Source organism: Lactuca saligna, chromosome 7, assembly GCF_052625555.1.
Source record: "Lactuca saligna cultivar CGN05327 chromosome 7, ASM5262555v1, whole genome shotgun sequence".
Classification (NCBI taxonomy): domain Eukaryota; kingdom Viridiplantae; phylum Streptophyta; class Magnoliopsida; order Asterales; family Asteraceae; genus Lactuca; species Lactuca saligna.
Window position 1 is genome coordinate 137,751,791 of NC_136423.1, and position 26,310 is coordinate 137,778,100.

Here is a 26,310-nt window from a genome sequence, read left to right on the forward strand (position 1 = left end):
CTTGAAGCATTTTCCCCAAATACAACATCCTAAGCCCATTTCTTCCATAACTCATCATAAAGCAAGATGGATAAAGCTCTCTGGATCACTATGGGTCCAGATCCGAAGTCTAAACATGATAAAGGACCATATATCCAACAATCATCCTAATAAAGGGTATAGAAAACCCTAGATCCATGGATTCTTCAACAAAACATAAAAGGATCGATATGCTACGTCAAGGATGATGTTCTTTGCACGAGATCCACAAATATGCAACCTTCTTGGCCCCCTCTAAGCTGGAACCACCTTCTTCTTGCAAAACCAACCCACAAAGATCAAATAATGGCTTCTTTCCTCTCACAAACGCTCAAGCACTCTTAGGGTTTCTCTCAAGGGTCTTGTAGCCACAAATGGTGGCTGTAAGGGTCCTTAAATAGGTCCCAAACATGAGAAATTAGGGTTTAATCTATGTTTCAAACATTAATTCGGACCATCCCTGTAATATTTTTTCTCACTTAGACAGTCCCTGACGAAGATAAAATGACGATTTTATGCTTTCTATTTCTATTTTATATATTTTTTAATTTGTTTATTATTAACAATTTAAAAGAAAATTCTCTAATAAATGAAGGTTTATTTTGCACTTATCACACTCTCATTCAATTTGCCAAATGTCATTTTGTTGTTATTTGGAATTATTTTTTCCACATGTTATCTAATGAGTTTTTCTATTTTATTAAATTTCACATAATATTTTAATGTAATATTTGAAATAAATGTAGTAAAAAATAGATATCAATTTGATTAATGAACTTACTTTTTAATTTTAAATTCTCTAAAATTAAAGTTCATTATTTTCTTTTATTTATTTAAATTATTGTTTTAATTTAAAAGATAAAAAACATTTACATTATAATAAATCATTATTTTTTTCGTATTTTCTTATAAATTGAAATTTCTAAAATATTTTGACATTTAAATTTAGATTAAAAAAACCCATGGAATACATGGTCTAACAACCAGTAAAAAAATTAGATCCCACCACCACAAAACTTATCTCCTGCCTTAACCCCACCATACCCACATCCTTCAGTTATATTCTTCCATTCATCTTCTACTTCTGACCACCACGAAATACCACTGGACCATCGCACAACATCGTCGGACCAGAACACACCACCGTCGACCGCCACCACTTTTTTTTCAAAAAAAAAAAAAAAAAAAACTGTCGACGGGGATGATGAGAGAGAGAGACAGAGATGGAGTTGTTAGCGCCATCTGAACATAGATCTACACTCCAAGTGGTGGTTGTCGGAGGTGGCTTCATCTTCTATTAAGAATGTCCCCACCCTCATAAGTCGTATCTCTCATGTCAATAACATCACCGGAAACCACCGCTAGAAAAGACGTATAAGATCTGAAGAAAGTTCCCCCTGGAAACAGACACCATCGTCCTTCTCTCTTCCCCCATCCACTGTCTCCCCCTTTTCTCTTTTCTCTCATCTATCTAAACCCGTTGAAAACCACCATCTCTACAAGAAACCACCACCATATACTCTGTAAATCGACTCCATTTACTCTGTGACACTATAGATATTGACTGCACTAAGAACCCTAACTTTGAGATTTTCCAACAAACTCATTTCAGAAATCATTTTTGAAGCTTGTCAACACACTTGACTTTCATATTTAGATTCAAGATTTCCATATTTGTAGTTTCATTCCGTAACTTCTTTGATTTCCTTAACAATTTGCTTCATCTCCAACTTCTTTTATAGATTTGATGTTGACTTTGGTTTCAGATTTTGGGTTGATTTGGTTTCAGATTTCAAAAACTGGTGTTGAATTCATTTGGGTTTGAGTTTTAGATTATATCACGTTTCAAATTATGGTTCTAGTATTTGGGGGTTGAAAGAGTTGTTGGTGGTGGCTGCAGGAGGTTCTGGTGGTGGTTTCAAGAGGTACTAGTTTGATTTTGCAATTGTGTACTGCTCGATTTCTTCAAGAACCTCTTGGAGTGTTGTATTTTGATTTTCTATTTTAGGTTTTAGTTACATGTTTCAGTGACTTTGCTTTACGATTTCTGTAAGGATTGGTTGATTTTTATTTTTGCAAGAACCTCTTGAGTTGTTTGATTTTGATTTTCGATTGTGTAAAAGAAGCTATTGATTTTAGTTTGGATTTGGATACAAGTTTCAAGATAGTGTAGATGGAGTAAACAAGAAGGTGGGCGGTGGTGGAAGAGGAAGGAGAGGAGGATGGTGGATTATTTCTTTAATTTTTTTTAATAAATTGTAAAACGAACGATAACTAAAATAAAAATTAAATGAAAAGAGTAAAATAGTCATTTTATGTCCGTAAGGGACGGTCCGAGTGAGAAAAAAAATATTACAGGGACAGTCCGAGTTAATTTTTAAAAAGAAAAACTAAAAACGAAATTTGATACTTAGATGAGGAACAAATCATGTAATTTACTCAAGATTGTAAAAATTCTCGGACATATTTAAACTTCTGGATATCTGTTTGGAAGGAAGAAAACTTATAGAGAGTTTCCGCCTTTTTACGCTCTCTTTTTGTATCTTTTTTTGTTTGAGTAAGTTACACGAATGGCCCCTAAGGTCTGAGGTGATTTGCACGTTTGATCTCTAACTTATTTTTTTAACTTGGAAAGTCTATACTATTTGTTTTTATTACGCATTTGATCCGGACTGTTTGTTTTTGTTACTCGTTTGATCACTGTCTTACCTAAAAATACAATTATTTAAGTAGAGAAAATGGTGGGGTAAATAAGGTAACGTGAGAGGGGCTGGGTTGGGGGTATGTTTATTTAACTAAATTAAAAAAGTTAAGGGCATAATAGTTTTTTAGGTAGGATAGGGATCAAGCACCTAACAAAAAAAAAACAGTAAATCCTTCCAAGTTAAAAAAAATAAGTTAGGAACCAAACACACAAATTACCATTCATGTAATTTACTCTTTTTGTTTTGACTTTTGAGATCACACATAATTAGAAAACATGAATGACAATAAAAATGAGCTCATGAAGCTTTTGAAAAAGTAAAATTAAGAAATGTATGATGCCATTATATTTCCGAACAAAGGGCGATGCATATAATTATTAATATGAAAAAGAAGCTTGATGTTTATAAGAATGCTTTGATCAACACAAACAACAATGAAATCATGTATCCAAAACATGCCAAGTAATTTGTCCATGAAAATAACTTGGGTGATACGTCTGGTTTTCTGGAGAATACAGAATACATGCATACTTAATTCAAAGACATCATATTTTAGAACATCTCAAATAATCATACTCCTCACATTTTATATTATTGAAACTATACATTCAGAATTCGTAGAATACATTGACGACCTATGGATGATTGAATCTTTTTACAATGTTGGTGGAGCTTTACAACATATGAATGTAGGTGCACCTTCTATTTCTCAAGTCTCTTGTAAATCTGTTATAAAAACAATTTCGTGGTCCCTACCGGATATGTCGATTCGTTATAACCTGTTACACATTTCAATATCTTATATTACATGTTTAAACGTGAATATTTGGGTTGAATGGAATTTTCTTCATTCTTTGCATGGTTCTTACCTTAGGTTCATCGCTTCTGCTGCCATGTCATCCGTCTGTGGTGCATTTAAGTTGTTATCAATGCTTAAGGAAAAGGAGGTGTTGTGGTGTTTGTTTACTTCATTCGTACTCCACAATCCATAAATCTGGATTGATGAACTTATACTTAGGCTTGCTTATTGGACCTGATATTTTCAGTGGTAATAAGAATATAATTATCTTGTTTTCGATCTATTCCAGTACCTTCTTTTGCAATTCTGCTTTCTCTTGATGCGCGAGCTTTATTTTGTTGTGCAGTTCTTTATTTTCTTGAACCATAAGACTCTCCTGCAACAGTAGTATTGGTGAAAGACTGTAACTTCATGCACAAATCATAATCTAAAGGAACTTCTTGTTTTACTTTTGTACCTTTCGGTGTAATTCTTTGATTTCTTCTGTGAAAATATGTTCCTGCAGTAAAATTTAGGCCATGCTTAGCATCATTGGTGACTTAATAGTTGATACACTGAACTTTTTGAATGAGAGAACTACCTTTTTCATCCGAACACTTTTTAAACTTGTTTCCAATTGGTTTTCCAGATTTTGTAGTTCTTTGACACTCAAGCGAGAAATCCCTTCTCCAGAAAGCTGCCTGTTAAGGTAAACATTATTTCACTGGCGAAAGAATCTATCCTCCTCTAGAATTTTACTAAAAAAACTAAATAATAGATACCACTCCAGTGATATAAAAGTAAAACAATCTTATGACTCTTCTTTATCGAGTCTTCATGTATAGCTTGCAATTGAGAGAGCAAGTAATACCTGTTGCTATGCTGCAAGCATTGTAATTGTTGCCTCAACCGAGCTGCTTCCCCTTGCCAAAACTAGTGATGGAAAAATAAATGTTTGAAGTATTCTTTATAATGCATAGTTGTTGATAAGCTGGATTAAAGCTTCTGTTAGTTTTTACAAAAAGTAAACGAAATAAAACATGGTAAAACTATCACCCAGTTCAAAACTCGAGTTATAAGCTGTAACGCCTTTGTAGAAAAGGATCACATAGTGTACCACCCAAACCTTCATGATTCAGTATCATGTGAATTTTAGTGCTTTTGGTAAGTCGCTTAGCTCAATACGCGAAAGGAGTAAGGATATTCATTCCCATGGATTTGGAAGTACACTAGCTATTGGTTTTTTCTTAAGTTATTAATGTTTTTTCTAATACCAAAACTTTTAGGTGTACCCCAATTGAGATTTGGTTGTTACACTTAGATCACTCAGACTCTTATAATAAACATTTTGTGTGGCTGTAAGTTCTATTTATATTTTAACTCCCACGTCTATCGTCATCTACATGTCTTATGTGCGCAGTTTTGACCTAGTTAAGTGAAAGGATATTCTATAGGAAGTCCAATATATACACACAGAATCATTGTATCAAAATTGTAAGACTCTCTATATATACTTAACACTGGAACTTGGAAACATTGCATCAATAGGGGAGAGTGCCTTTATTATGATGGCTTACATGATGTGAGACTAATAATCTTGAATTGGAAGTACTTGTTTGTTGTGTAGTTTCTGATATATGGTCAAGTACTCACAGATTTAGCCCACCCTTTCTTCTAGTTGCTCACTTTGTGTAAGTTGTAGAACAAAATTATATCAAGAATTGAGTGTTCCTGGGGTGATTTCCAGGTGGCAGTAGCACAAAGTTTGAAATTTGGTTCCACTCTCAGAGATGAAATGCTTTTAGTCAAAAAGTAGATGCATCAGGCATAAGAAAGACGCTCATAATTAACAGGAATATGTTAAGGAGGAAAAATAGGGTAGTAGGCATTGAAGGTAGATACGTAGTATACAATGCATTATTCTTGGTGATGACACAACTTGGAAGCCTAATGTATTTTACGCAAAAAAAAAAAAAAAAAATATGCACTGAAGAAAGACGCTCATACCAACCAAATGTTATTCTTGTTTAACCTAGGTACTTTTTAAGTTTCTTTGAAGAGGTTTAATTACCACTCAAGGTTTTTTGTTACACACCAATGAAATCTGAACACGGAGTTTACATACTACTGTTCCTCGGTTCCTCCTGTTAAACCTAATTAAAGATGTTTTCCTTTTTCTTTTTTATAAAATGAAAATTCCACATAATCCTAAACAAAACCAACCTAGCAGTTTATGCTAACAAGTCATCCCTTCTGTTAAATGAACAAAAATGAAACTTGGTTATTGTTTAATGAAATTATTTTAAATATTTTGCCACGTTATTGCCATGTCATTTCCAAGTCATTAGTCGAATAGGTAAACCAGTTATATTTATGTACATAATTTCACATATAAGGAACAAAAATGAAACATGAGGGGTAAAACATTTTCAAAGAAAGTTTGAGATACCTAGGTGGAAGGAATCTGAAATTTTGTTACTATTTCATGACTACATATCTTTAAGAATCTTAAAATGTTTAAGGACTAGTGTTTAATGCTCATGGACTATCTTTTTTAATGGGATATGAGAAGTGCAATTTGTCATTTTTTAATACATACATAGCTAGTTATGCACTCCGGTTTGCAGAATTAATTCTTGACAGGTTAAAATTGAAAGTGTCGGTGAAAGTTGCGGGGCTTAACTAGCTTCTGTTGTGGTTATGAGTGATTAATCTTTTTATGAACTGGATGTCAAGAATGTCACTAATAAATATTTTGAGTGGGAGGTTTGACTAAAATATATGCTTAGTAGTTATGGCTTAAAGTTTTGGTTATAGAAAGTAAATTGAAAGTAGAAAAGCAAAGCTATTTTTTTTTTATCAATGCAGTTGTGACAATTAAGGGAGTTTGAAGAATGGTACCTCAACTTCCATAGTGGGATTCAACATATGATGATGTTCATCCTTTGCTTTATTGTATCGTTCTGTTACCTTTGTCATGCTGATAACCCAAATTAATCAAACATTAGTATCTTATCAATTTTTTTGAAAGCATGTTAGAATTAATCTTACAAAATAATGCTTGTAAAGTAATGGAAATTCCATGGAGTACATTTAAATTTGTCCCATCAAGCGATAACCACCTTCCTCAACCAGTTCATATTTCACTGAACTGATCAAGGTGACTGTGTGTTGTCTATACAACATCCTTCAATGAAGGTGAATCAATTCCTCCTTGATTTTAATGGTGAATAATAGTACCTTTCCCTTTTTTGAAAGCATGTAAGAATCTTACAAAATAGGTCCTGATCATAGTACCTTTCTCTTTTTGATGGAAGTTAAAAACATAACGGATTTTGAGAGATAATTCTTGCTCTTTTATTCATTCCTTATGTTCCAATAAGTAAAGTTAGAGATTGGCATATAAGCTTTAACTTAAGAAACCAAGGGGCTGGACTTTGGTTTAAAAATTGTTTTAGAAGAGTTGCATATTTCAAAGGAATAAGAATCTCAATAAATTGTGTCGGTAATGTGTTTGGTTGGCAGGAGATGAAATGTAATTCAATTATATAAATTGAATAGCTTAAAATTTTCTTATGATCAATTTTTTTAATGTACCTAATATACATATAATTGTGTATTCTGGTATTCTTAATAAAAGAAGGAATAGGAATTGAATTCCTACACTTTCCCTGTGAATGGTAAAGTCCATCAAACATTGAATTTGGAGGAATATAGTGGAATTGAATCCGTCCATTTGGCATGGGTGCGTTGATGGGGGCAAAGTTGACAATTACACCCGACTTAATTTTTTTTATTATATATTCTATATATTTTTATTAAAAATATAAACTTATAATTACGATAAGGCCTATTTTTTTTAGTTCGTCCTGGGCTATTGATGATATTTAATTCCTTATCACCGACCCTGCCATTTGGAAACTGAATATGCCAAGGAATAGAACTATAAATAGAAATTATGTCCGATTCATTTGGATCTATTAACCAAACAAGCATTGAGTTGCAACATTATGAGCAACTAAAAATACCACACATCATAAAAGAAAGTAAAAAGCTTTGACTACTAAGTTAAAACCTTGGGATTTATATAATTATATTAGGAGTTGTTTGATACCTTTTTGGTCTATCTATATCCCTATTATTGGGATCCTTATACTCAAGATCCAAATAAGGGAAGTGACAATTTAGTTTAATCTTTTTGGGGTTTCAGGATCTGCAACTCTTTATCTTCAAGGCTATATCTTTTGGTTTTGTTCTTTCTTGGCATTATAGGAGTCATGTCGGAGTAATTGAGGTCCCCCTTGCGGTAGATTCTTCATTGCATATGAAATAATTCTCTTGTGTTCCTAGTTGTTGCATTTCATACTCAAGCTAACCTAGTGGGTGTGAACAATCCATCATGGTGGTGCTTCAGTTACATGTTTATGATGTCAGTGTCATGTGAACCTCTTTTTTTTATTATCTCGGGCTAATAATTCCTCGTTGTTACTTGGTTGATGTCTTCATTCAATATTTTGTGTTTGCATATATAATCATATTTCTTTAACAATCACGGGTTTCAATTTCTCCTATGCACGTTCCAACACAGGCTTGCATCCATCCGTTAACTCGATTTACAAGCAAACTCCATTTGGTAAACTCACTACAACTTTAGATAGAGCTTCATCAAAATCTTCACAATTTATAGGTTCTAAACAAGCATGTAACTTCTCTTCAAAGAGTTCTTGTTCAATGGTGGCATTCTACTATGTTATTCTTGGGATTATCTCCAAAGCATTCATGAAACCATAGCATTACGATCTTTTAGAAGAGAATATACGTAGACCGCCATCACCTCCTTTTGGCGTGGACAAATTAATCGCCTATATATGGTTGTTTCTATTGTCTTCTTCTGTTGAAAACAAATCTTTTTGAAGAATTTTGTTGATTTATTTCAAATGGCACAACTTATCTCTTATACTTAAATTAAATTGATGGATTCCCTATTGAACTCCACTTTTGTTGTTTTAGTAAATCTGAATATCTGTATTTTAACTTGAAAAACTAACTTTATACCCAAACAAACTTGAGAAACGAACTATTTCATATGTAAGAAGACAAATTGCAAAAACTGAGTGACTATGACTACCTAAGGATCTAAAAAGATCATCATGGCTTCGTCATGACACGTCATAGCCCCTCCAGGACATGCCATAGCTCAGCTATGACACATCATAGCTTCAAGGCTTGTACATGATGCAGATATTTAACAAAATGTCGCTTTAAGTCTCATATATATATATATATATATATATATATATATATATATAATTTCCGCCTTAAGTCATGTCTTACAAACTACATAACTCGTCACAACTTTTAAAAGCTTGAGGCTTGACATTGTCACCTAGTCACACCTAAGGTTATTTAGAACCATGGGATTACCAAACATAAAAAAAAAAAAAAAAAAAAAAAAAAAAAAAAAAAAAAAAAAATTAACCAAAACACATTATAATCATAAATTGGGGTATTTCTTGTTGTTAGTGTATGTATATAACAATAAAATATCAACATCCCTTTGTGAATGTCAACTTGATCTTATTACGGTCTCACAGTACGGATCATAGTTATCGTGCAATCATTGTTTTAATGAAAATGACATCCTATAATGAGTTATGAGGAACATACAACTAAAGACTAAATGATGAAAGACATTGGGAGTGGGAAATCTCAAACCAAGCCCTTAGTGACTCAGTTCATGCACTTCCAAAGGGAAATAATGAATGGTTCACATATTGGCTTTGTACAGCTAATCATGGGTTAACGTTAAATATCACATGTTTAAGGGATGTGATTCTATTTTTCCTTAATAATTGTCTTAGAAAAACCTCAAAGGTGTAAAGGGATCCATAGGGTTTTGAAGTCTCCCTTCCAAGGTGCTAAAGTTTTTCCATTAAAGATGTTTGATTTTAAGTTTTAAATACCATGGCACCGATACTTTCATGTTTATACCTAGAAGAGCAAGTATGGTCCTGGTCTTCCTTGCAATTAAGAACTCCAAAATTCAGAGATCACCTGAGTATAAATGTTACTAGTACCTCTTTTTTTATTTGATAATATATGCTACATTTTAGATTGGACGTTCTGTTAACAAGCAATAGTTAGTGTAATAAATGATTTAAACTGTATCCTACCAATAGGACCATATTTGTATATAGAGTAAATTATATGAAACTTCCATTATTCAAGTGTTAAAATATGTGCTTATTGCTTATTTTTAAAAATATCTCGAATAATCTCTTATATCATTGTAAGTTGTACAATTCATTCCTAGCAAACATGAAATTCATATATTAAACTTTTTATTTTATTTTACTTTTATGTTTTTTTTATAGTTTTTAGATTAAATTACACGATTTGTCTCTCGTATAGATGTCAAAAGTCACGTTAAATCCATATTTCAAAAATTAACTTGGATTGTCCTTGGTTTGCCATTTCCCTGCATGGTTACCATTAGCCATTAGTCGCTTCCATTTAAGTGCCCCAAAGACGTGTTGAGTCCTTTTGTTTCTTTTAAATGATTTTATTTCCCTTTTTGTTTATTTATCATTTTTTATAATCTATCAATTAAATTAGATTAATTATAAATTTTAAAAACTTATATCATTTTCATATCTCCCCCCCCCCCATTCTCTCTCTCTCTCTCTCTCTCTCTCTCTCTCTCTCTGTGAATGAGTGTGTGTGTGTATGTGTTTATATGGATGTATGTGTTCCCTGTGCTCTTTCTAAATTACGAAAACCACCTCCTGTTATTGTCAACAATTATCTCTTGTTACGGTTGACACCTTTTGCAGCCACCACAGGTCACCACAAAATCTGATATTAAAACTAGAATCTGAATCTCAAACCAAAATCTAATACTTGAACCAGAATCTAAAACCTATAATTAAAACCAAATCCTAATCTAAAGCCTTTGAATGTAATTGATTTTTGAGATGAATCTCCTAAACCTAAAATTAGTCATCTAATCCCATTGGCAAGGTAAAATCTTGGGTAACTGAGATTTAGAATCAATACCCTAGATTCATTGTCTTCTTTTTTTAGCTCCAACAACCACCAATTGTCACCATCGAGGAAGATAGAAACGTGGTCAAAATATAGATCCTCAAATGGAATGTGGATCTAATATCTAGATGTAAAAGGGTTGGTGATGACACATCCTAAATCACATATTTGAATAAAGTTATTTTCAGAATATAGATCTCTATCTCTATTTCACTCTCTGTCAATCAGTGGTTCGAATGTGGTGATCCGAAAATAATGGTAATGTTAATGGTTTTTAAGAGCTAATCTTAGTAAAAAATGGGATGAAGATATATTAGGTTATATTTTTAGGGTTAGTGGGTGGGGTAGAGATAGGGTGGAATCTAATTCGTTTTAAATAAATAATACGCTATAATTAAATTAAGAATAAAAGAGTAAGGGTAAGATAGTAATTTAATGTCTAGTAAAGGATACACCACACAAAATTAAACTAAAGAGGGATGAAACATACAAGTTTGAAAAAATGGAGGATGATCCCTAGCAAACGTGCAAGGCATGTGAGGCACTTAAATGACAGCTAATATAATGGATAACGACGATAGGGACTAAGCGTGCAAGGACATTGCAACCTAGGGACGGTCTTAATTAAAATTTGAAAATAGGGACTGAACATATCTTTTAGCGGTTGCTACATGGATGGTCTAACGGTTGCTACAGTGATGAGCGTTCAATAGGTGTAATTGATGATGCTTATTGGAGTGTGATGGTGCTATGGAGAGTTTACAAAATGGGATTAAGGATGAGGATGAAACAAATGTGATATGTACAAGAGTTTAAGTTTTAAGGTGGTGGTAGGATGAATGTGGGTGGGGGATGAGGGTGGGTATTAGTGGGCTTAATTTTTTTAAATTGATAAATAAATAAGGGCAAACAAGCATTTTTATAGTTGTATAAACAACCTGTAATTTATAACAATAAAAAGTATGGTCCAAATTATTTTTTTTAAAATAGGGACTTAACACCAATTTTGCTACCTACATCATGGATAATTGATTAGTGATATTCACTCTAGTATATAAAAATTTCTAATTTTAGAGAATGTCGAGTTTAGAAACTTAGATCATTGAAGAGGTAAAAATAAAAAAGAAACATATTGTTCAAGACACTAACTAAAGTGGCAACCATTTTAGTAAGTTTTTTTTAATAGTATTCTATTTCTACTTAAGATGGAAACAGCTGATTACGAGATTAATACCCACTAATGGAATTTGTGAGGTTGTTGGAGTCAGTGAATTTCAAGACAGTAACATCATGGACGATTGATTAGTAAAATTTACTTTAATATCCTATACTTTTGTTCAATTTGTTCAATTTGTTACGTACCAACATACATAAATTATTAAATTGGTTCAATTTGTTACATACCATGCCATTGAGCAAGCATCGATATGTAAGTTCAAGTGTTCAACAAGATAAAAATGATTAATATTTCATATGCCTCAAGCATGTTGAATTTATAATATATGATGCACCTGATAATTATGATACAATTCAAAGAACATAATAAGAATTAAATACGTCATGGTATAAAGTGTTAATGATGACTGACATGTAATCAATGGGTTACACAAATGCAATATACCAAACTAACAAAAAACATTGTTGTTAGATATTTTGTCCTTAGTTGAGTGTTAGACATTGTATGCTAATGATGTATGAAGTCTTTAAATTCACTACAATGTTATATCTTGCTCAAGTGGGATAGTTTTAGTGTATGTACACAACAACAACATAAAGATGTCTACCATACATCAACTTGATCCTAATACGTGCACACCATTAAGAGTGTATGGTAAGATGATCCTTTTTTTAAATAAGACCAACATATTATAAAAAAGTTATGATGCACATAAATACTAGAGTACGAAACTACCTAGGAGTGGGAATGACCGGACCAACCCCTTAGTGGGATTTTTTAAATACTTCTTAAAGGAAATATGTAAGGATCGCTAGTGGCCTAAACATGCTTAACATAGAAAAACAATGAGGTTCTATTTTCTAAAACCAGTTGGTGATAGAAAGGATTAACCATTTCCTTATATGATAGGATCTAGTTTCTCTTTTTATTGATATGGGATTCAGTTTGCACCCCAACAATCCTCCCCCCTCCCCAACCAAGTTCCGTCTTTGATCTCCCCTCAACGACTATTCATCAAATCCAAAAAAAATTTCATACCACTGATACTCTCGGTACACGCTGATCATCTTACCTTGGCCACCAGGAAGACTTTTGATACAAAACTTTAGGATCAACTTTGTTGGACTATGAATTATTAGGGATTATACCACATGCACTGACAACATCATCTAGGTTATGATCATAACTCTGATACCATTTGTAAGGATCGCTAATAGCCTAAACATACTCAACATAGAAGAACACTGACGTTTTATTTTCTAAAACTAATTGGTGCTATAAAGGATTACCTATTGCCTTGTATGCTAGTATCTAGTTTCTCTTTTTACTGATATAGGATTGGGTTTGTATCCCAACAAAATGTTGTGTTGTCCATGCATGGTAGATGCAAACTCATTTTGGGTGAGCCCATTTAAGGGATGTAACCCTTTCCTTAATAGTCATTTTGGAAGAATATCAAGGTTTAAAGGATAGTTTTCTAAAGTCTTTATTTTAAAGAGTTAAAGTTGTTCCATTTAATATATTTGATCTTGAGTTTAAAGTGACTATAATAGCACTAATATGGCACGAATGTGTTAGTATTTCATAGAGGGGATCACATAACAATTGAGCCATTCTTGGAATATAATCCTACAAAATCTAAACAAAACCTTGTTGTAAAATGTTACTTGGTACCCGATTTTATTATTGATTCCAAACACATATATTGTCCATTGGACAATCCCATGAAACGAAAAAAGTTTCGATTGTAAATTTTTATTCCTCTTCATGATGTTAGTGTAATTACTAATGTGACATCCAACATTTATGTTCGGTCTTCAAAATATGGGTGTTCACTTATTCTCATCAATAATTTAGGGCGTGTTTATCAAAAATAGCTAGTAGCGGGTAGCTTCTAGTTGGCAACATTTTGTTAAATGCTATGTAAAGTAGCATTTGGATTTGGAACGTTTTGTTTAAACTAAACGTTAGAAGCTTATAGTGTCAAATGTGACTTTCTGTTCAAAATTGAAAATTTTGTCAAATGTTAGAAGCTAGAAGCTCTCAAACACTCCTAAATGCTCTTTGTCGAACACGCTCTTAAAGTCGATTCTATATGATCTATTTATCGCATGGGTGTTATTCCTAACTAATCAAATCTATTTCACTATATATTTAACTATGTTCAACTAAAGCTAAACTAATTGAATTAACTCAGTCTTTTCCATTTAAATTCTATCATGGATTGAGCAAATTCCATGAAGTTGGAAGGGAATATTACTAATTAGGGATTTTGGGTTTATGGTTATATATATATATATATATATATATATATATATATATATATATATATATATATATATATATATATATATATATACTTTCTCATAAAAATATTAATAAAGTTTTCCTTTGAATATCTTCAATTGGAGGTTTTTTATTTATTTATTTTGACCACTTGATACCATTAGACTTGATAGCTTATTTGCTTTTTTATTTTGATCACTCAATACATATTGAGTGGTCAATATACTTTGCTAACTTGCATATATAACCCTTTCTACTTAAACTATATTTTATTTTACTGCCTTAGTTATAATTTAATTTTAATATTATTTATTTATTTATTACTTAGTTATTAATATTAAATACTTATGACATCTTGTTTACAAAATATAAATTTTACGATGATATTATAATACTTTCAATGTTTTTATTTTACTTTTGTAGCTGTATTTATATGTGCGTCTTTTTTTGGTTAAAAAGAGACTAAATAAATATGGAGATTTTATAAAACATTTTAAATAAATAAAGGTAAATTAGTTATATTTATAAAAAAAAAAGTTATTTAAATAAGCTTAACCATTGAATTGATAACTTATTTAGAGGTTAATATTACTTGTATGATGATGTGACACTTACTTTAAATGAGAACATAGTGTAATGATAGGTGTAGCCCCGGGTAGGGTCCAAAGGGCAGAGCCCCTGACTGGGATTGAAAATCCAATTTTAGAAAGTTGACCTTTTTTTCCCTATGATCCGTTTAATGATAGGTTTGATAGTTTTATGAGAGTTTGTAACTGTCTATTGATAGTTTTGAGACAAGAATGATATATCCATTTTTTTTCTAGTACATATTGAAGAACATTTTCACATAGATTTACAAACTTCATTTTCTGAATTTCATCCAATTGAATCTTCGATCTGTACCATTGAAATACTTCAATATAATAGTGAATCACGACTTTCAAAGAATCCAAACAATCTATTCATCCCCTATTTTCTAACTATATATATATATATATATATATATATATATATATATATATATATATATATATATATATATATATATATATATATATATATGTTTGTGTGTTTATGTGTGTGTGTGTGCAAACCAGTATTGAAAATAAGCATTCGGAGGGCAATAGGAAGTACGGTATTTGGATTTCTTTCTACCAGTCGTTACTCCCTAATAATCCAAGGGTGACCATTAAGATATTGTCGTGACACTTTGGTGTGTATGTATTAATAAATTTATATTATTGGAATGTTCGATAATAATTGGATTTGACCGATTTAGTTTGTCAGAGACAATTCAAACTTGAAAGGATGTGGGGTTTCGGAGTATATACAAATGTATTACCTTGCTTTGAAATTTATATTATTGGAATATTCGATAATAATTGGATTTGACCGATTTAGTTTGTCAGAGACAATTCAAACTTGAAAGGACGTGGGGTGTGGGGTTTCGGAGTATATACAAATGTATTACCTTGCTTTGAAATTTTTGATATATTATTGATGTCTTCGATGCTGTTGAACAATGATTTTCTTTGAAATATGTTTTCACCGATACTAAATTTGGATAAATATTTTGATTTTTTGAAAACCTTTTGGAAGTTTGACTTCGGGTATGGATTGTTAACTTATCCCTTAACCTTCAGAATTTACGACATCAATGCTTACTAGGATTTCCAAACTTAACTTATGTATTTCTAAATATATGAAGGTTAAAAAAAAGTTAGTTAAATATTGAATTTTTTTTTTTTTTTGTTAACTTTTGGATGTTTTAGAAGTTGTTAATATTTATTATGTATGTAACTTTTTAAATGTTAAGAAATTCTCTATTTGGGACCTTTATTCTGCAAATTGTTTTCTAAAATTGATGCCCATACAAAAGGATGTTTTAGTTATATTCATGAGAAATTCCATACTAATCGAGATAGTTCTTGATTACTTATAGCTAGAGTTGCACATAACTAATCATGTGCACTCTACAATGGAGTATAAATACATAATAATTCCAGTTGTAGATGTAGGAGTTATCTAAAATGGGAAGCTCTTTGTTGAACTTATCATAGTACACAATATTGTAATTCTCAATCATATATTATAATAATATTGTTACCTTGATACACTAATGGCAAAGGAATGACTCATGATAATCAACACTTTGTTACTTCTTGATTCTTGATGTCATCAAAACAAGTGAAGTTAGCGTTTTTATTGTAAATACAAACGAATTAGATAATACGTTTTTGGTAACCATACCTTGTATGAAGTATATGTATTTTTCTATGCTAGTAGCTTATTCGGATGTGTAAAATAATTTCAGTATTTGGATATTGGAATAGTAAGCAGTTTTGGTTTAAATTATTGTATGATTATTTTAATCAAATATTACTATGTTATACATGTTTAATTCATGAATAACACGTGGTTATGCTAAATTTAGAAGCTAAATCATTTTTTTGGCAATAAATATGAATGGTTAACATTCATACGCATGAATATGTGTCTTGATGAGAACCAAATTCGCATGAATTCACCATTGGTGAGATTAGATTTATTACGGATACTGGATCACCCAAATCCATTGGGCCAAATACTTCATTATAATCATGTTAATAATTAGTCAAAGATTGTTGTATGTAGATCCTATTATATCTCCTGTAGAATAGATTTCAGTTGCTATTGTATAATTGCCTATTTAAAGGCACTCATCTAATAACATTACGCAGAGCATTCAAATCATATCTTCATAACTCTACATGGTATCAGAGCAGATTATGCTCCTCTGAGTCCTTCGATCCCCACCAACTCACTCTATCATGTCTTCAATCATTGAAGTTACAACCCACACACACTTCCCTATCAAACTAAATGCAACGAATTTTCCTGTCTCGCGCAAGCAAGTGATGGCAACTCTGATCGGCTTAGGTCTTGAAACCTATGTCGATGGCTCCACGACGGCTCCATCCAAAACCCTAGCATCCGATGCTACCAAACCCAATCCTGAATATCGCCCTTGGCAGCGACAAGATCAAATCATCCTAGGTGCCCTAATTAGAAGTTGTTCTGACACAATCCAGCCACTGGTATCCTCAGCCGAGACATCTTATCAAGCCTTCAAGCGCCTCACTGAAAGCTATGCAAGCATATCCAGGTCTCGCATCATCTCACTCAAATCTAGATTAGCCAACAATCCTAAAGGAAATCGTCCTGTAGCTGAATTCCTTCATGATATGAAAACCATATCAGATGATTTAGCCCTTGCTCAAAGTCCAGTAGATGAAGAAGATCTCATTGTTCATGTTCTAGCCCAACTAGGTGATGATTATGCTCATATTGCAGCAGCACTTAAGGTTCGTGACACCACCATAACCTTCCCTGATTTATTCGAAAAACTAGTAGACTTTGAAAGAACTCTCAAGGACAATCACTCAGCTCCTGCAATAATCTCGGTCAACAACACTCAACGTGGTCAACCTAGGAACAACCCAATTTTTAAATCTTCAAATGACAATCGCAGCACCAACAACAGGTACAACAATTCTGGACCCAGGCAATCTCGCTTTCAAGGACAGCAAAACCCCAACAATTTCTCTCGTGGCAATTGCAATTCCTACTGTCAGTACTGCAACATTCCTGGTCATGCCACCAAAGAATGTAGAAAAGTAGCCAGGTTCGTCAAGGAGAACAACATTACCATCTCTTCCAATACATCGGCTTCAGCAAACACAACCTTAGCATCTTCGACCACATCTGCAGCTCCTCCCTGGATGTTTGATAGTGGTGCTTCTCACCATGTTGCCTCCAGTCCTGCATCATTCCACACTCTATCTGAATATGGGGGACCTGATGAGATTGTTCTAGGAAATGGTAATAGTCTTCCCATATCTCATATTGGTCATACATCACTTCCTACTCAATCTCGTTCTCTTAATCTTCCTAATACTCTTTATGTTCCAAACCTAAAACATAATCTTATCTCTATAGCAAAATTATGCAATACTAATCATGTTTCTGTGGAATTTTTTCCATCTCATTTTCTTGTTAAGGATCTGCGAACGGGGGCGTGCCTAATGCCGGGGGTGAACATCAATGATCTTTACTATGAAACCATCAACTCACTTCGTTGTCCTCCTCGTGTCAACTCAGTCAGCACCACCTCTCTTCACTCGTGGCATCACAAACTTGGTCATCCCTCCATCAAAGTCTTCAAGAAGCTGCTCAAAGACATTAAGCTAGATTCAAATAAAATGTCTAATTTTTCTTTTCACTGTGATTCTTGTTTGATTAATAAAAGTCATAAACAACCTTTTGGTTCAAACACCTTTCATGTCTCTAAACCACTTGAACTTATCTATTCTGATGTCTGGGGTCCTGTTCAACCATCCAATGATGGCTATCTCTACTATGTGATATTTGTTGATTATTTCACTAAGTACACATGGCTGTACCCACTCAAACGAAAATCTGATGTCAAAACTCTATTTCCCCAATTCAAAAGTCTGGTCGAAAAATACTATTCCACTCCTATTGTTTCTATCTTCACTGATAATGGTGGAGAGTACATAGCTCTCACCCCTTACCTCCAAGAAAATGGCATCTCCCACTTCACCACCCCACCACATACTCCGGAACAAAACGGAACTGCTGAAAGGCATCACCGCCATATTGTTGAAATTGGGTTATCCCTACTTCACCATACTCCCAACCTAAACCGAGTCTTACCTACTACACCAACCTTACTTCCCAGTGAACCACACCAGCAGCCTACCCACACTGTCGCATCATTATCTACTCCGAATGAGGTGACAGAACCATCCTCACCAACAACTCTCATCACCACAGCCTATTCCGCTTCATCTACACCCCAAATATCTCCATCTCTTATCTCACGAACCAGCCCTTTTCCCCCACCCAGAAACCGGAAAAAAAAATTCAAGATATTACAATGCAAACCTTATAAACACCACTACCCTTCATCCAATTCCCTATACTGTTGAACCATCCACCCACACCCAGGCTCTCAAAGACCCTACATGGCGTCATGCCATGGATCTTGAATTCAATGCCCTCCTCAACAATCACACTTGGGAACTTGTACCCCCTACCACTACCAAGCCCATCGGATGCAAATGGGTTTTTCGAGTCAAACGCAAACCCGATGGCTCCATTGATAAATATAAAGCCCGTCTTGTTGCCAAGGGCTTTCATCAACAATTTGGAAAGGATTACTTTGACACCTTTAGCCCGGTCACCAAACCCGTCACTATCCGTACCATTCTTTCCATCGCCTTATCCAAGAACTGGCCACTTCGTCAACTCGACATCAACAATGCATTCCTTCAAGGAACTCTCCATGAAGAAGTTTTTATGGCCCAACCTCCAGGCTACACCCACCCTGATTTTCCAAATCACATTTGTCGCTTAAAAAAATCCATCTATGGTCTTAAGCAGACACCTAGAGCTTGGTACACTGAACTCACCAATTTCCTACTTCATTTTCGCTTCAAAAAATCCTTTGCTAATCCATCTCTTTTTATCTACAATCAATCCGATGTCACTTGTTACTTTCTAGTCTATGTTGATGATATCGTTCTCACCAGTAACAACAATACCTTCCTCACTCACTTCATTCAAGCCCTAAACAATAAGTTTTCTCTCAAAGATCTTGGAACACTCCATCATTTTCTTGGAGTTGAAGTCATTTCTACACCCACTGGTCTCTTTCTCTCTCAACATAAACACATCCAAGATATTCTCACCAACTTTCATATGGAAGGTGCCAAAGACGTATCCACTCCCCTCAGTGCCTCTGATCCCTTGACCCTTAATGATTCCACCCCTACAGTTGACCCTACCCCTTACCGCAAATTAGTTGGTTCACTACAATATCTTGCATTCACTCGTCCAGACATCTCTTTTGCAGTCAACAAACTGTCTCAATTCATGCACAATCCCCGTCAATCTCACTGGCAGGACCTAAAACGTCTCCTTCGGTACCTCAAAGGTACCATCTTTTTCGGTCTGTTCCTAAAACGCCAATCTCCTCTCTCTCTCTCTCTCTCTCTCTCAGCTTTCTCAGATTCTGACTGGGGTGGCGTGAATGATGCTGGAAGGTCTACAACAACCTATATACTGTACTTGGGCTCTAATATTGTCTCTTGGCGATCTACTAGACAGAAATCCGTTTCCCGGTCCTCTACAGAAGCGGAATACAAGGCACTTGCAAATGCCTCTGCTGAACTAGTTTGGTTACAGAACTTACTTCACGAACTCGGGATTCCAATCAATGAGCCTCCCACCCTTTTTTGTGACAATACAGGTGCCACTTATGTATGTGCTAACCCGGTGTACCATTCTCACATGAAGCATGTTGCACTAGACTACCACTTTGTCCGGGAACAAGTAACCGCTGGGCATCTCCGTGTACGTCATCTTCATTCTCATGATCAGCTTGCTGATATGCTTACCAAACCGCTGTCTCGAGCTCCGTTTCTTCGAAATCGGTCCAAGATTGGTGTCTCCGATGGATCCCCCATCTTGCGGGGGCGTATTACGGATACTGGATCACCCAAATCCATTGGGCCAAATACTTCATTATAATCATGTTAATAATTAGTCAAAGATTGTTGTATGTAGATCCTATTATATCTCCTGTAGTATAGATTTCAGTTGCTATTGTATAATTGCCTATTTAAAGGCACTCATCTAATAACATTACGCAGAGCGTTCAAATCATATCTTCATAACTCTACAAGATTCACCCAACCTCTAGATATCACTTCATAAATTAGTGTTTTTTGGTGAATCAAGAAAACGATTGTATCTATATATCCTTTGATATGATATATATTTTGGTTTCTAAGTAAGTGGATCATTATATATTGAAGTTAAATATTGTTTTAAATATGACATTATAAATGATACTATCCGATTGTTGTGAAACTTGATGATGAACGTCTTTAAGCAAGATATGATTTGAAAATCTACTTGCGGGAGTGTGATAGTGTTGCCCCTTATTAAATTAAACACACATAACTATATAAGATTGTCGCTACATCCATACAACATTAAAATAATGGTAAACTAAGTTTGAATATCTTATTCGAGTTCATAGATCGAAAAAGCTAGCTATATTGAACTTATATGAGAATGACTTGATACATTTATCAGGTTCAATGATATCAAAACAAAGAGAAGCTAAGAAGGGAACTCAGTTAACATTACAAGTTGATATATATGATTTGTAGATACAAACACTCATGCATGATTAAGGAGAGTGATGTGTTGTCTTATGATTAGCATTGTATGTATAGTTGATTGCTAATCTATTAGATCCCATATGCAATAAACAAAGAATTCATAGCATTGTTAATTGTAAATAAACATATGGATCATATATGAAGAACATTTAAAAACATGAAATAAATAGTATATTTATAAGTGATATACTTACTGTTTACCGTTCATAATAAATTAATAAATAAATGTTTACTTAATATTTTGTAAACAAGGAAAAATAAATAAAATGGTGTATTATTTAAAGCCATGACTGATTAATTAAAATGTTATAGTTTTACCAACTTAATGGCTTTAAAGGCTTTTGAAAAGACTCACTCAGTAGTGTTGGTATTTAAGGAAGGTATAAGGCTTTTAAGATAACACTATTAAAAATCCTAAACTGGCATCATCCCTTTTACCTGGCTATGTCTGTGCCACCTTCCCCTCCTCTTGGAGTGATCATCGTCCAAATAAGGAATAAACAAAGAACAAGGAAGAAAGGTGTCTTGCTTTGTGGGTTGAAATAGCTATTCGGGATAAAGTATTTATCATAAATGTATAGCCTTAATTTTACTATTTTGTGTCCTAGCTATTTCATTGCTACCTTGTAATGTGTTGTAGTTTACTTCTCCCTAGGCGTTTTTTTAATAACGTTACAGCCATTATAAAAAATAAGGTTTTAACTACTCCGATATATGTAGCTTTTTGTGAAATTAAATTTGCCAAAGGTGTCAGATCGTTACGTAACATTACATAGGATGGATTCTTCCGTGTGAGATAGCTAGTTGATCTTGACATGCACAACTTGCACTCATTAGCTTGAATCTAAATACTGAGAGGATCATTTAGCATTAGTTACTTTTACATAGCAGTGTCCGAAAAAAACGAATAACCCATCCACATCAAAAGGAGCTTGATTTATTAGGTTCAACCGTTCAAGTTGGGTAATTTCATTTTCGATCAATAGACTAGTTCAGTTTTAGATAATTTTTCACTATTTATAGCAACTTGAGTAAGCCATTTGATTAATTTTAAACTCCTTTATTTCTATAGCTTAATATTTATATTTCTCAACTTTAACGTACGTACTGCCCGAAGATAGTGATGTTTAAACTACATACATGTGGTGGGGTTTGACACACGGTATTATAAATATATGTACGAAATGTACTTTGCAAATTGTCTTTGTCACGAAAAATATGCTTTACAATACTACACTGATGTTTCAGTTTTAATGTGCAATTAAGTGTGCATCCATTTTATCCAAGTAAAAAGAGTAAAATTAAAATTAAATTCGATTTATCCGGGATAAACCCAAGTGAATATCTCAAAACCAAATAACCTTAAACATGTTAAATCAAAAATTATGTGGTTCGTTTGGTGTAAATTTAACTATATCTTGAAAGCAATTTAACGAAACTGAATAAATTAAAGAGAAACCTACCAAAACGACCATAGTGCCTCTATGCATTTACATGACTTCTTGATTCTTACATGTGACCACCTTTCCACCGTTATAAAACAATCCTATGAAATATAATGCACCCAAATATCACTTCCCTACACAACCTCCTCTAACTTCAACCGTTATTAAGAGCTCAATATACTGTTTATAATCTGGTCAAATCCTCTAGCAAGCAGTAAATTACACACGGAAGATGAAAGGACAACATAGAGCATATAGAGCTATGTGATTCTCTCAAAGATTGATCTAGATTTAAGGCCATAAACTGTCTCTCTTATTAGTTAGTTCCTACTTAGGGATTACAAATACATGGTGGATAACAATGTACCTGAGAATAGGCCAAAATATATCATTTAGGCTAAGAAATATCGTGGCAAACAAACGTCCGACAATGTCAATATATATATACTTTGTCACTCAACAACCTTATGCTACTGTAATCTCATATCCCCTCTATAAGGAAGAAAGGAATTCCGATTGTGTTGTATTGCTGCTGGTGACTTTTAATTTTCACCCATTAGAGGAAAGATAATGTACTCCTCTCTCAAGCTCAATGGGTAAAATGTTAATGATTCTTACCCTCACCTATATGTATTTCCTCAATAACCTCTATTCTATTCTCTCGCAACACCAGAAAGAATGATATATATATTGGGTTAATTTGGTACATCATAGATTATATATGTTCTAACAACATAAGGGCCAAGGATATATATTTCTTGCAAACTAATTAACTGTTTAACCATCAACAAACATCATTCGTGCTATTCTACATCTCCATATGAAAAATAACTTTTACGTCTAATCGATTTATTGTTAACTTGTAGGAAATCACCAAGAACGCTAACCTAAATCATATATCTTGAAGATACACACTCTTGTTTTACTTATTTTGGTAGATAAATCCATGCATATATATACTGGTTAATTGATTTAACAGTTTTATTAATCAAAGAACATGAGAAAGCATATATAACTTAAGGTTATGGGTGAAAGTTAACAAAACCTTGAGCTAGAATATTCATGGAGTCTCCCAGTGTTAGAGAAGATAACGAGTCCAACTTCAGCATCACAAAGAATCGCCAACTCCTTTGCCTTCTTCAACAATCCACGGCTCCTTTTCGAGAAAGTCACTTGCCTGCTAGCCGAATTATCGATCCTCCGGATTTGAATCTTTCCTCTCCCCATACTTAATTATTAGGGTTTTGTTGACTTACTCTCGGCCTTAATCTGAAATGATACATATTATGCTAAAAAAAGTCAGCGATCATATATGAACACCAAGAAAGATGAATAATCGATCGTGATAGATAGTGCATACAGATTGGTATACAACGAGGGTTTTCCAGAATTAGAAACCTTTTCCAGGGAATCGATCAAGGGGTATAAGTCGTTTAAATCATAGAAATTTTATAGACGTTAATAGAAAAGGACAAGAAAATGAAGAAAGTAAGATTACAGTTTATAGATGGAAAGCTTACTAATTTGAGGCTAGTACGATGAAAACTCAAAGAAGAAAGAGTCAAGTGCTCTAGATGCCTTCTTGAAGCAGTAACCTTTTTAGTAGTTATGGAAAAATGTACCCTTTCCCAGAAAAACTAAAATAGAAAGAATAAGTTTTGGGACATTATTCGTATAATATATCTTTACGCATAATTGACCACCTTCGTATCTACTTGCAGGATTTTTTTTATGATTAGGGTTTATAATATATTAATATTTCAAGCATACTTGAGTAATTTCTTTTAATGAAATACGCAAAACAAAATTTAGAAAAATATTACTCCAATTGTTTCAAAAACAAATTTTCACGTCAACTTTTAAAAAAAAATTACATATGGCTTTTTAATATAAATATTTGCATATTATCTTTCAGCCAGTAGAAAATATAAAATTTTGCATATGGCTAATGCTCATTATAAATTATATATTTGGTTAGTGGTCAAAGAAAATTATAATTTCTGTTTATGATATGAACATAAAAGGAATCTTTGTTAATTACAATCCTTCCCGCTCCTCATTTCCTTAATAATGTTAGCTTCTTTCATCATAAAATATGTTTAGTTTATATTAAAAAAATAAAGTAGAATCTTTTATTTATTATTATATATGTATTATGTTTATATAATAATATTAGAAAAGTGGTTTTGAGGGTTGGTGAAAACCAAAACCCTTCTCTACACAAGAAAACAATGAGCGCACAAGGCGGTTTTCCTGTACTTGTTCCGAGTAGGATAAAATAACCAAACTCCCAAGCGTTTGAGGACACGTGTCAGCTTGACCGATTAACCGCAGTGAGCTACTGAGCCTACCTTAAACTTAACGAATTAAACAAAGTTTTTGGCAAGGATGTGTGCTGTCACATGACACTGTCAGGAAATATGTTTTAGTTTTTAAATTAACAAAGTTTAATGGGTAGACTTTTGATGCCATTTTGAATATATGGATCGTTGACACGTGGTGTAATGAGATTCTTTTAGATATCTTAATATATTTTAGAGTAAATTATGTGTTTGGCGCTATACGAAGTTTTAGTCCAATTTTATGGTGGTAGAATTCATTATGGTTGATTCTTTTGTTGTTACCCATTGTCCATCTTTAATTTGCTGATCATAGATAAAATGTTTATCCCTTGTTATTTCGGTAGTATCATTATTTTCTAGAAAATGCGGATCATTCATGTAATTAAGTTTAAAAGGGAATAAGAACCCTAATTATTGAATCAGCCCCCATCGTGCTCCGGACTCAATTACTCATGCTTTCTCACTCCTACCACCGATCCACCTTTATAAGATCAAAATTATCGTCGGTGACTCAAAAACTACCAACCGCTTCCGGCACATCATTTCCTCCATCTATCACTAAACCTCATTCAACGTGCTTCTCCAAAGAACCACAAAATCTTGTTGACTCTTCTTTTTTCTCATCCTACCCTCTAATGGTTCCCAAAAGTTAATACGCCACAATGTGCAACAATCATATCACCTTGTCTCCTATAGCACGACGAATTCCAAATAATAATTTGTTTTCAACCACCAAAAGTAGGGGTGTTGATGGATTGTTAATCTAACCACAATCTTATTTCGGAAGGTTTACCGAGGTTCAATAGTTTCTTAAACCTAAATCTGAACCCGAAACCCAGTTAGCCGGTTTTCCATTAACTTGTTTTCCAGTTCATCTATCACGTTAATCTATTAACCATTAGGTTATAACCCGTGGGAACCACGGTTATAAAATAAATTAAATATTTATAAAAAAAAAAAAAAAACTTATCATTACTAATCAATTATTGTAAATAAATTCTTAATTAAGATATGTATTTTTGTATTTATATAAAATTATAACTGTTGTTTTAAATGAAAATGTGAAATCGAAAGGATAATATCATACTAAATTTAGATCAAACTGATTTTCAGTCAGTCAATTTAGTAGATTAGTATAATTTATTTTTGATTTTTTTAAATTCGTGAATATTCAGTACAAATGATATAAATATTTGTATATATATATTGAGTATATCGTACAGTTGTTTACATTGTTTTATTTGAAAATTAAAAAATTAAAT

General features: G+C 33.2%; 1 protein-coding gene across 3 annotated transcripts; it reads right to left on the reverse strand.

Annotated features, from left to right (window-relative positions):
* Positions 1-3,204: 3,204 nt before the first annotated feature.
* On the reverse strand, positions 3,205-24,336 carry LOC145005214 (MADS-box transcription factor 23-like). Of its 3 annotated transcripts, none has more exons than XM_078964272.1 (9): positions 24,227-24,336; positions 23,752-23,975; positions 6,403-6,481; positions 4,373-4,434; positions 4,103-4,202; positions 3,980-4,021; positions 3,815-3,898; positions 3,593-3,717; positions 3,205-3,502 (listed from the first exon to the last, which is right to left on the reverse strand). In XM_078964272.1, the coding sequence occupies exons 2-9, from the start codon at positions 23,931-23,933 to the stop codon at positions 3,496-3,498; spliced, it is 681 nt and encodes a 226-aa protein (XP_078820398.1). In that variant the 5' UTR covers positions 23,934-23,975; positions 24,227-24,336; the 3' UTR covers positions 3,205-3,495. The 3 variants fall into 3 exon arrangements, with proteins under 3 accessions (XP_078820398.1, XP_078820399.1, XP_078820400.1); XM_078964273.1 differs by lacking the exon at positions 24,227-24,336 and adding an exon at positions 24,067-24,169; XM_078964274.1 differs by lacking the exons at positions 23,752-23,975; positions 24,227-24,336 and adding an exon at positions 6,593-6,683.
* Positions 24,337-26,310: the final 1,974 nt, after the last annotated feature.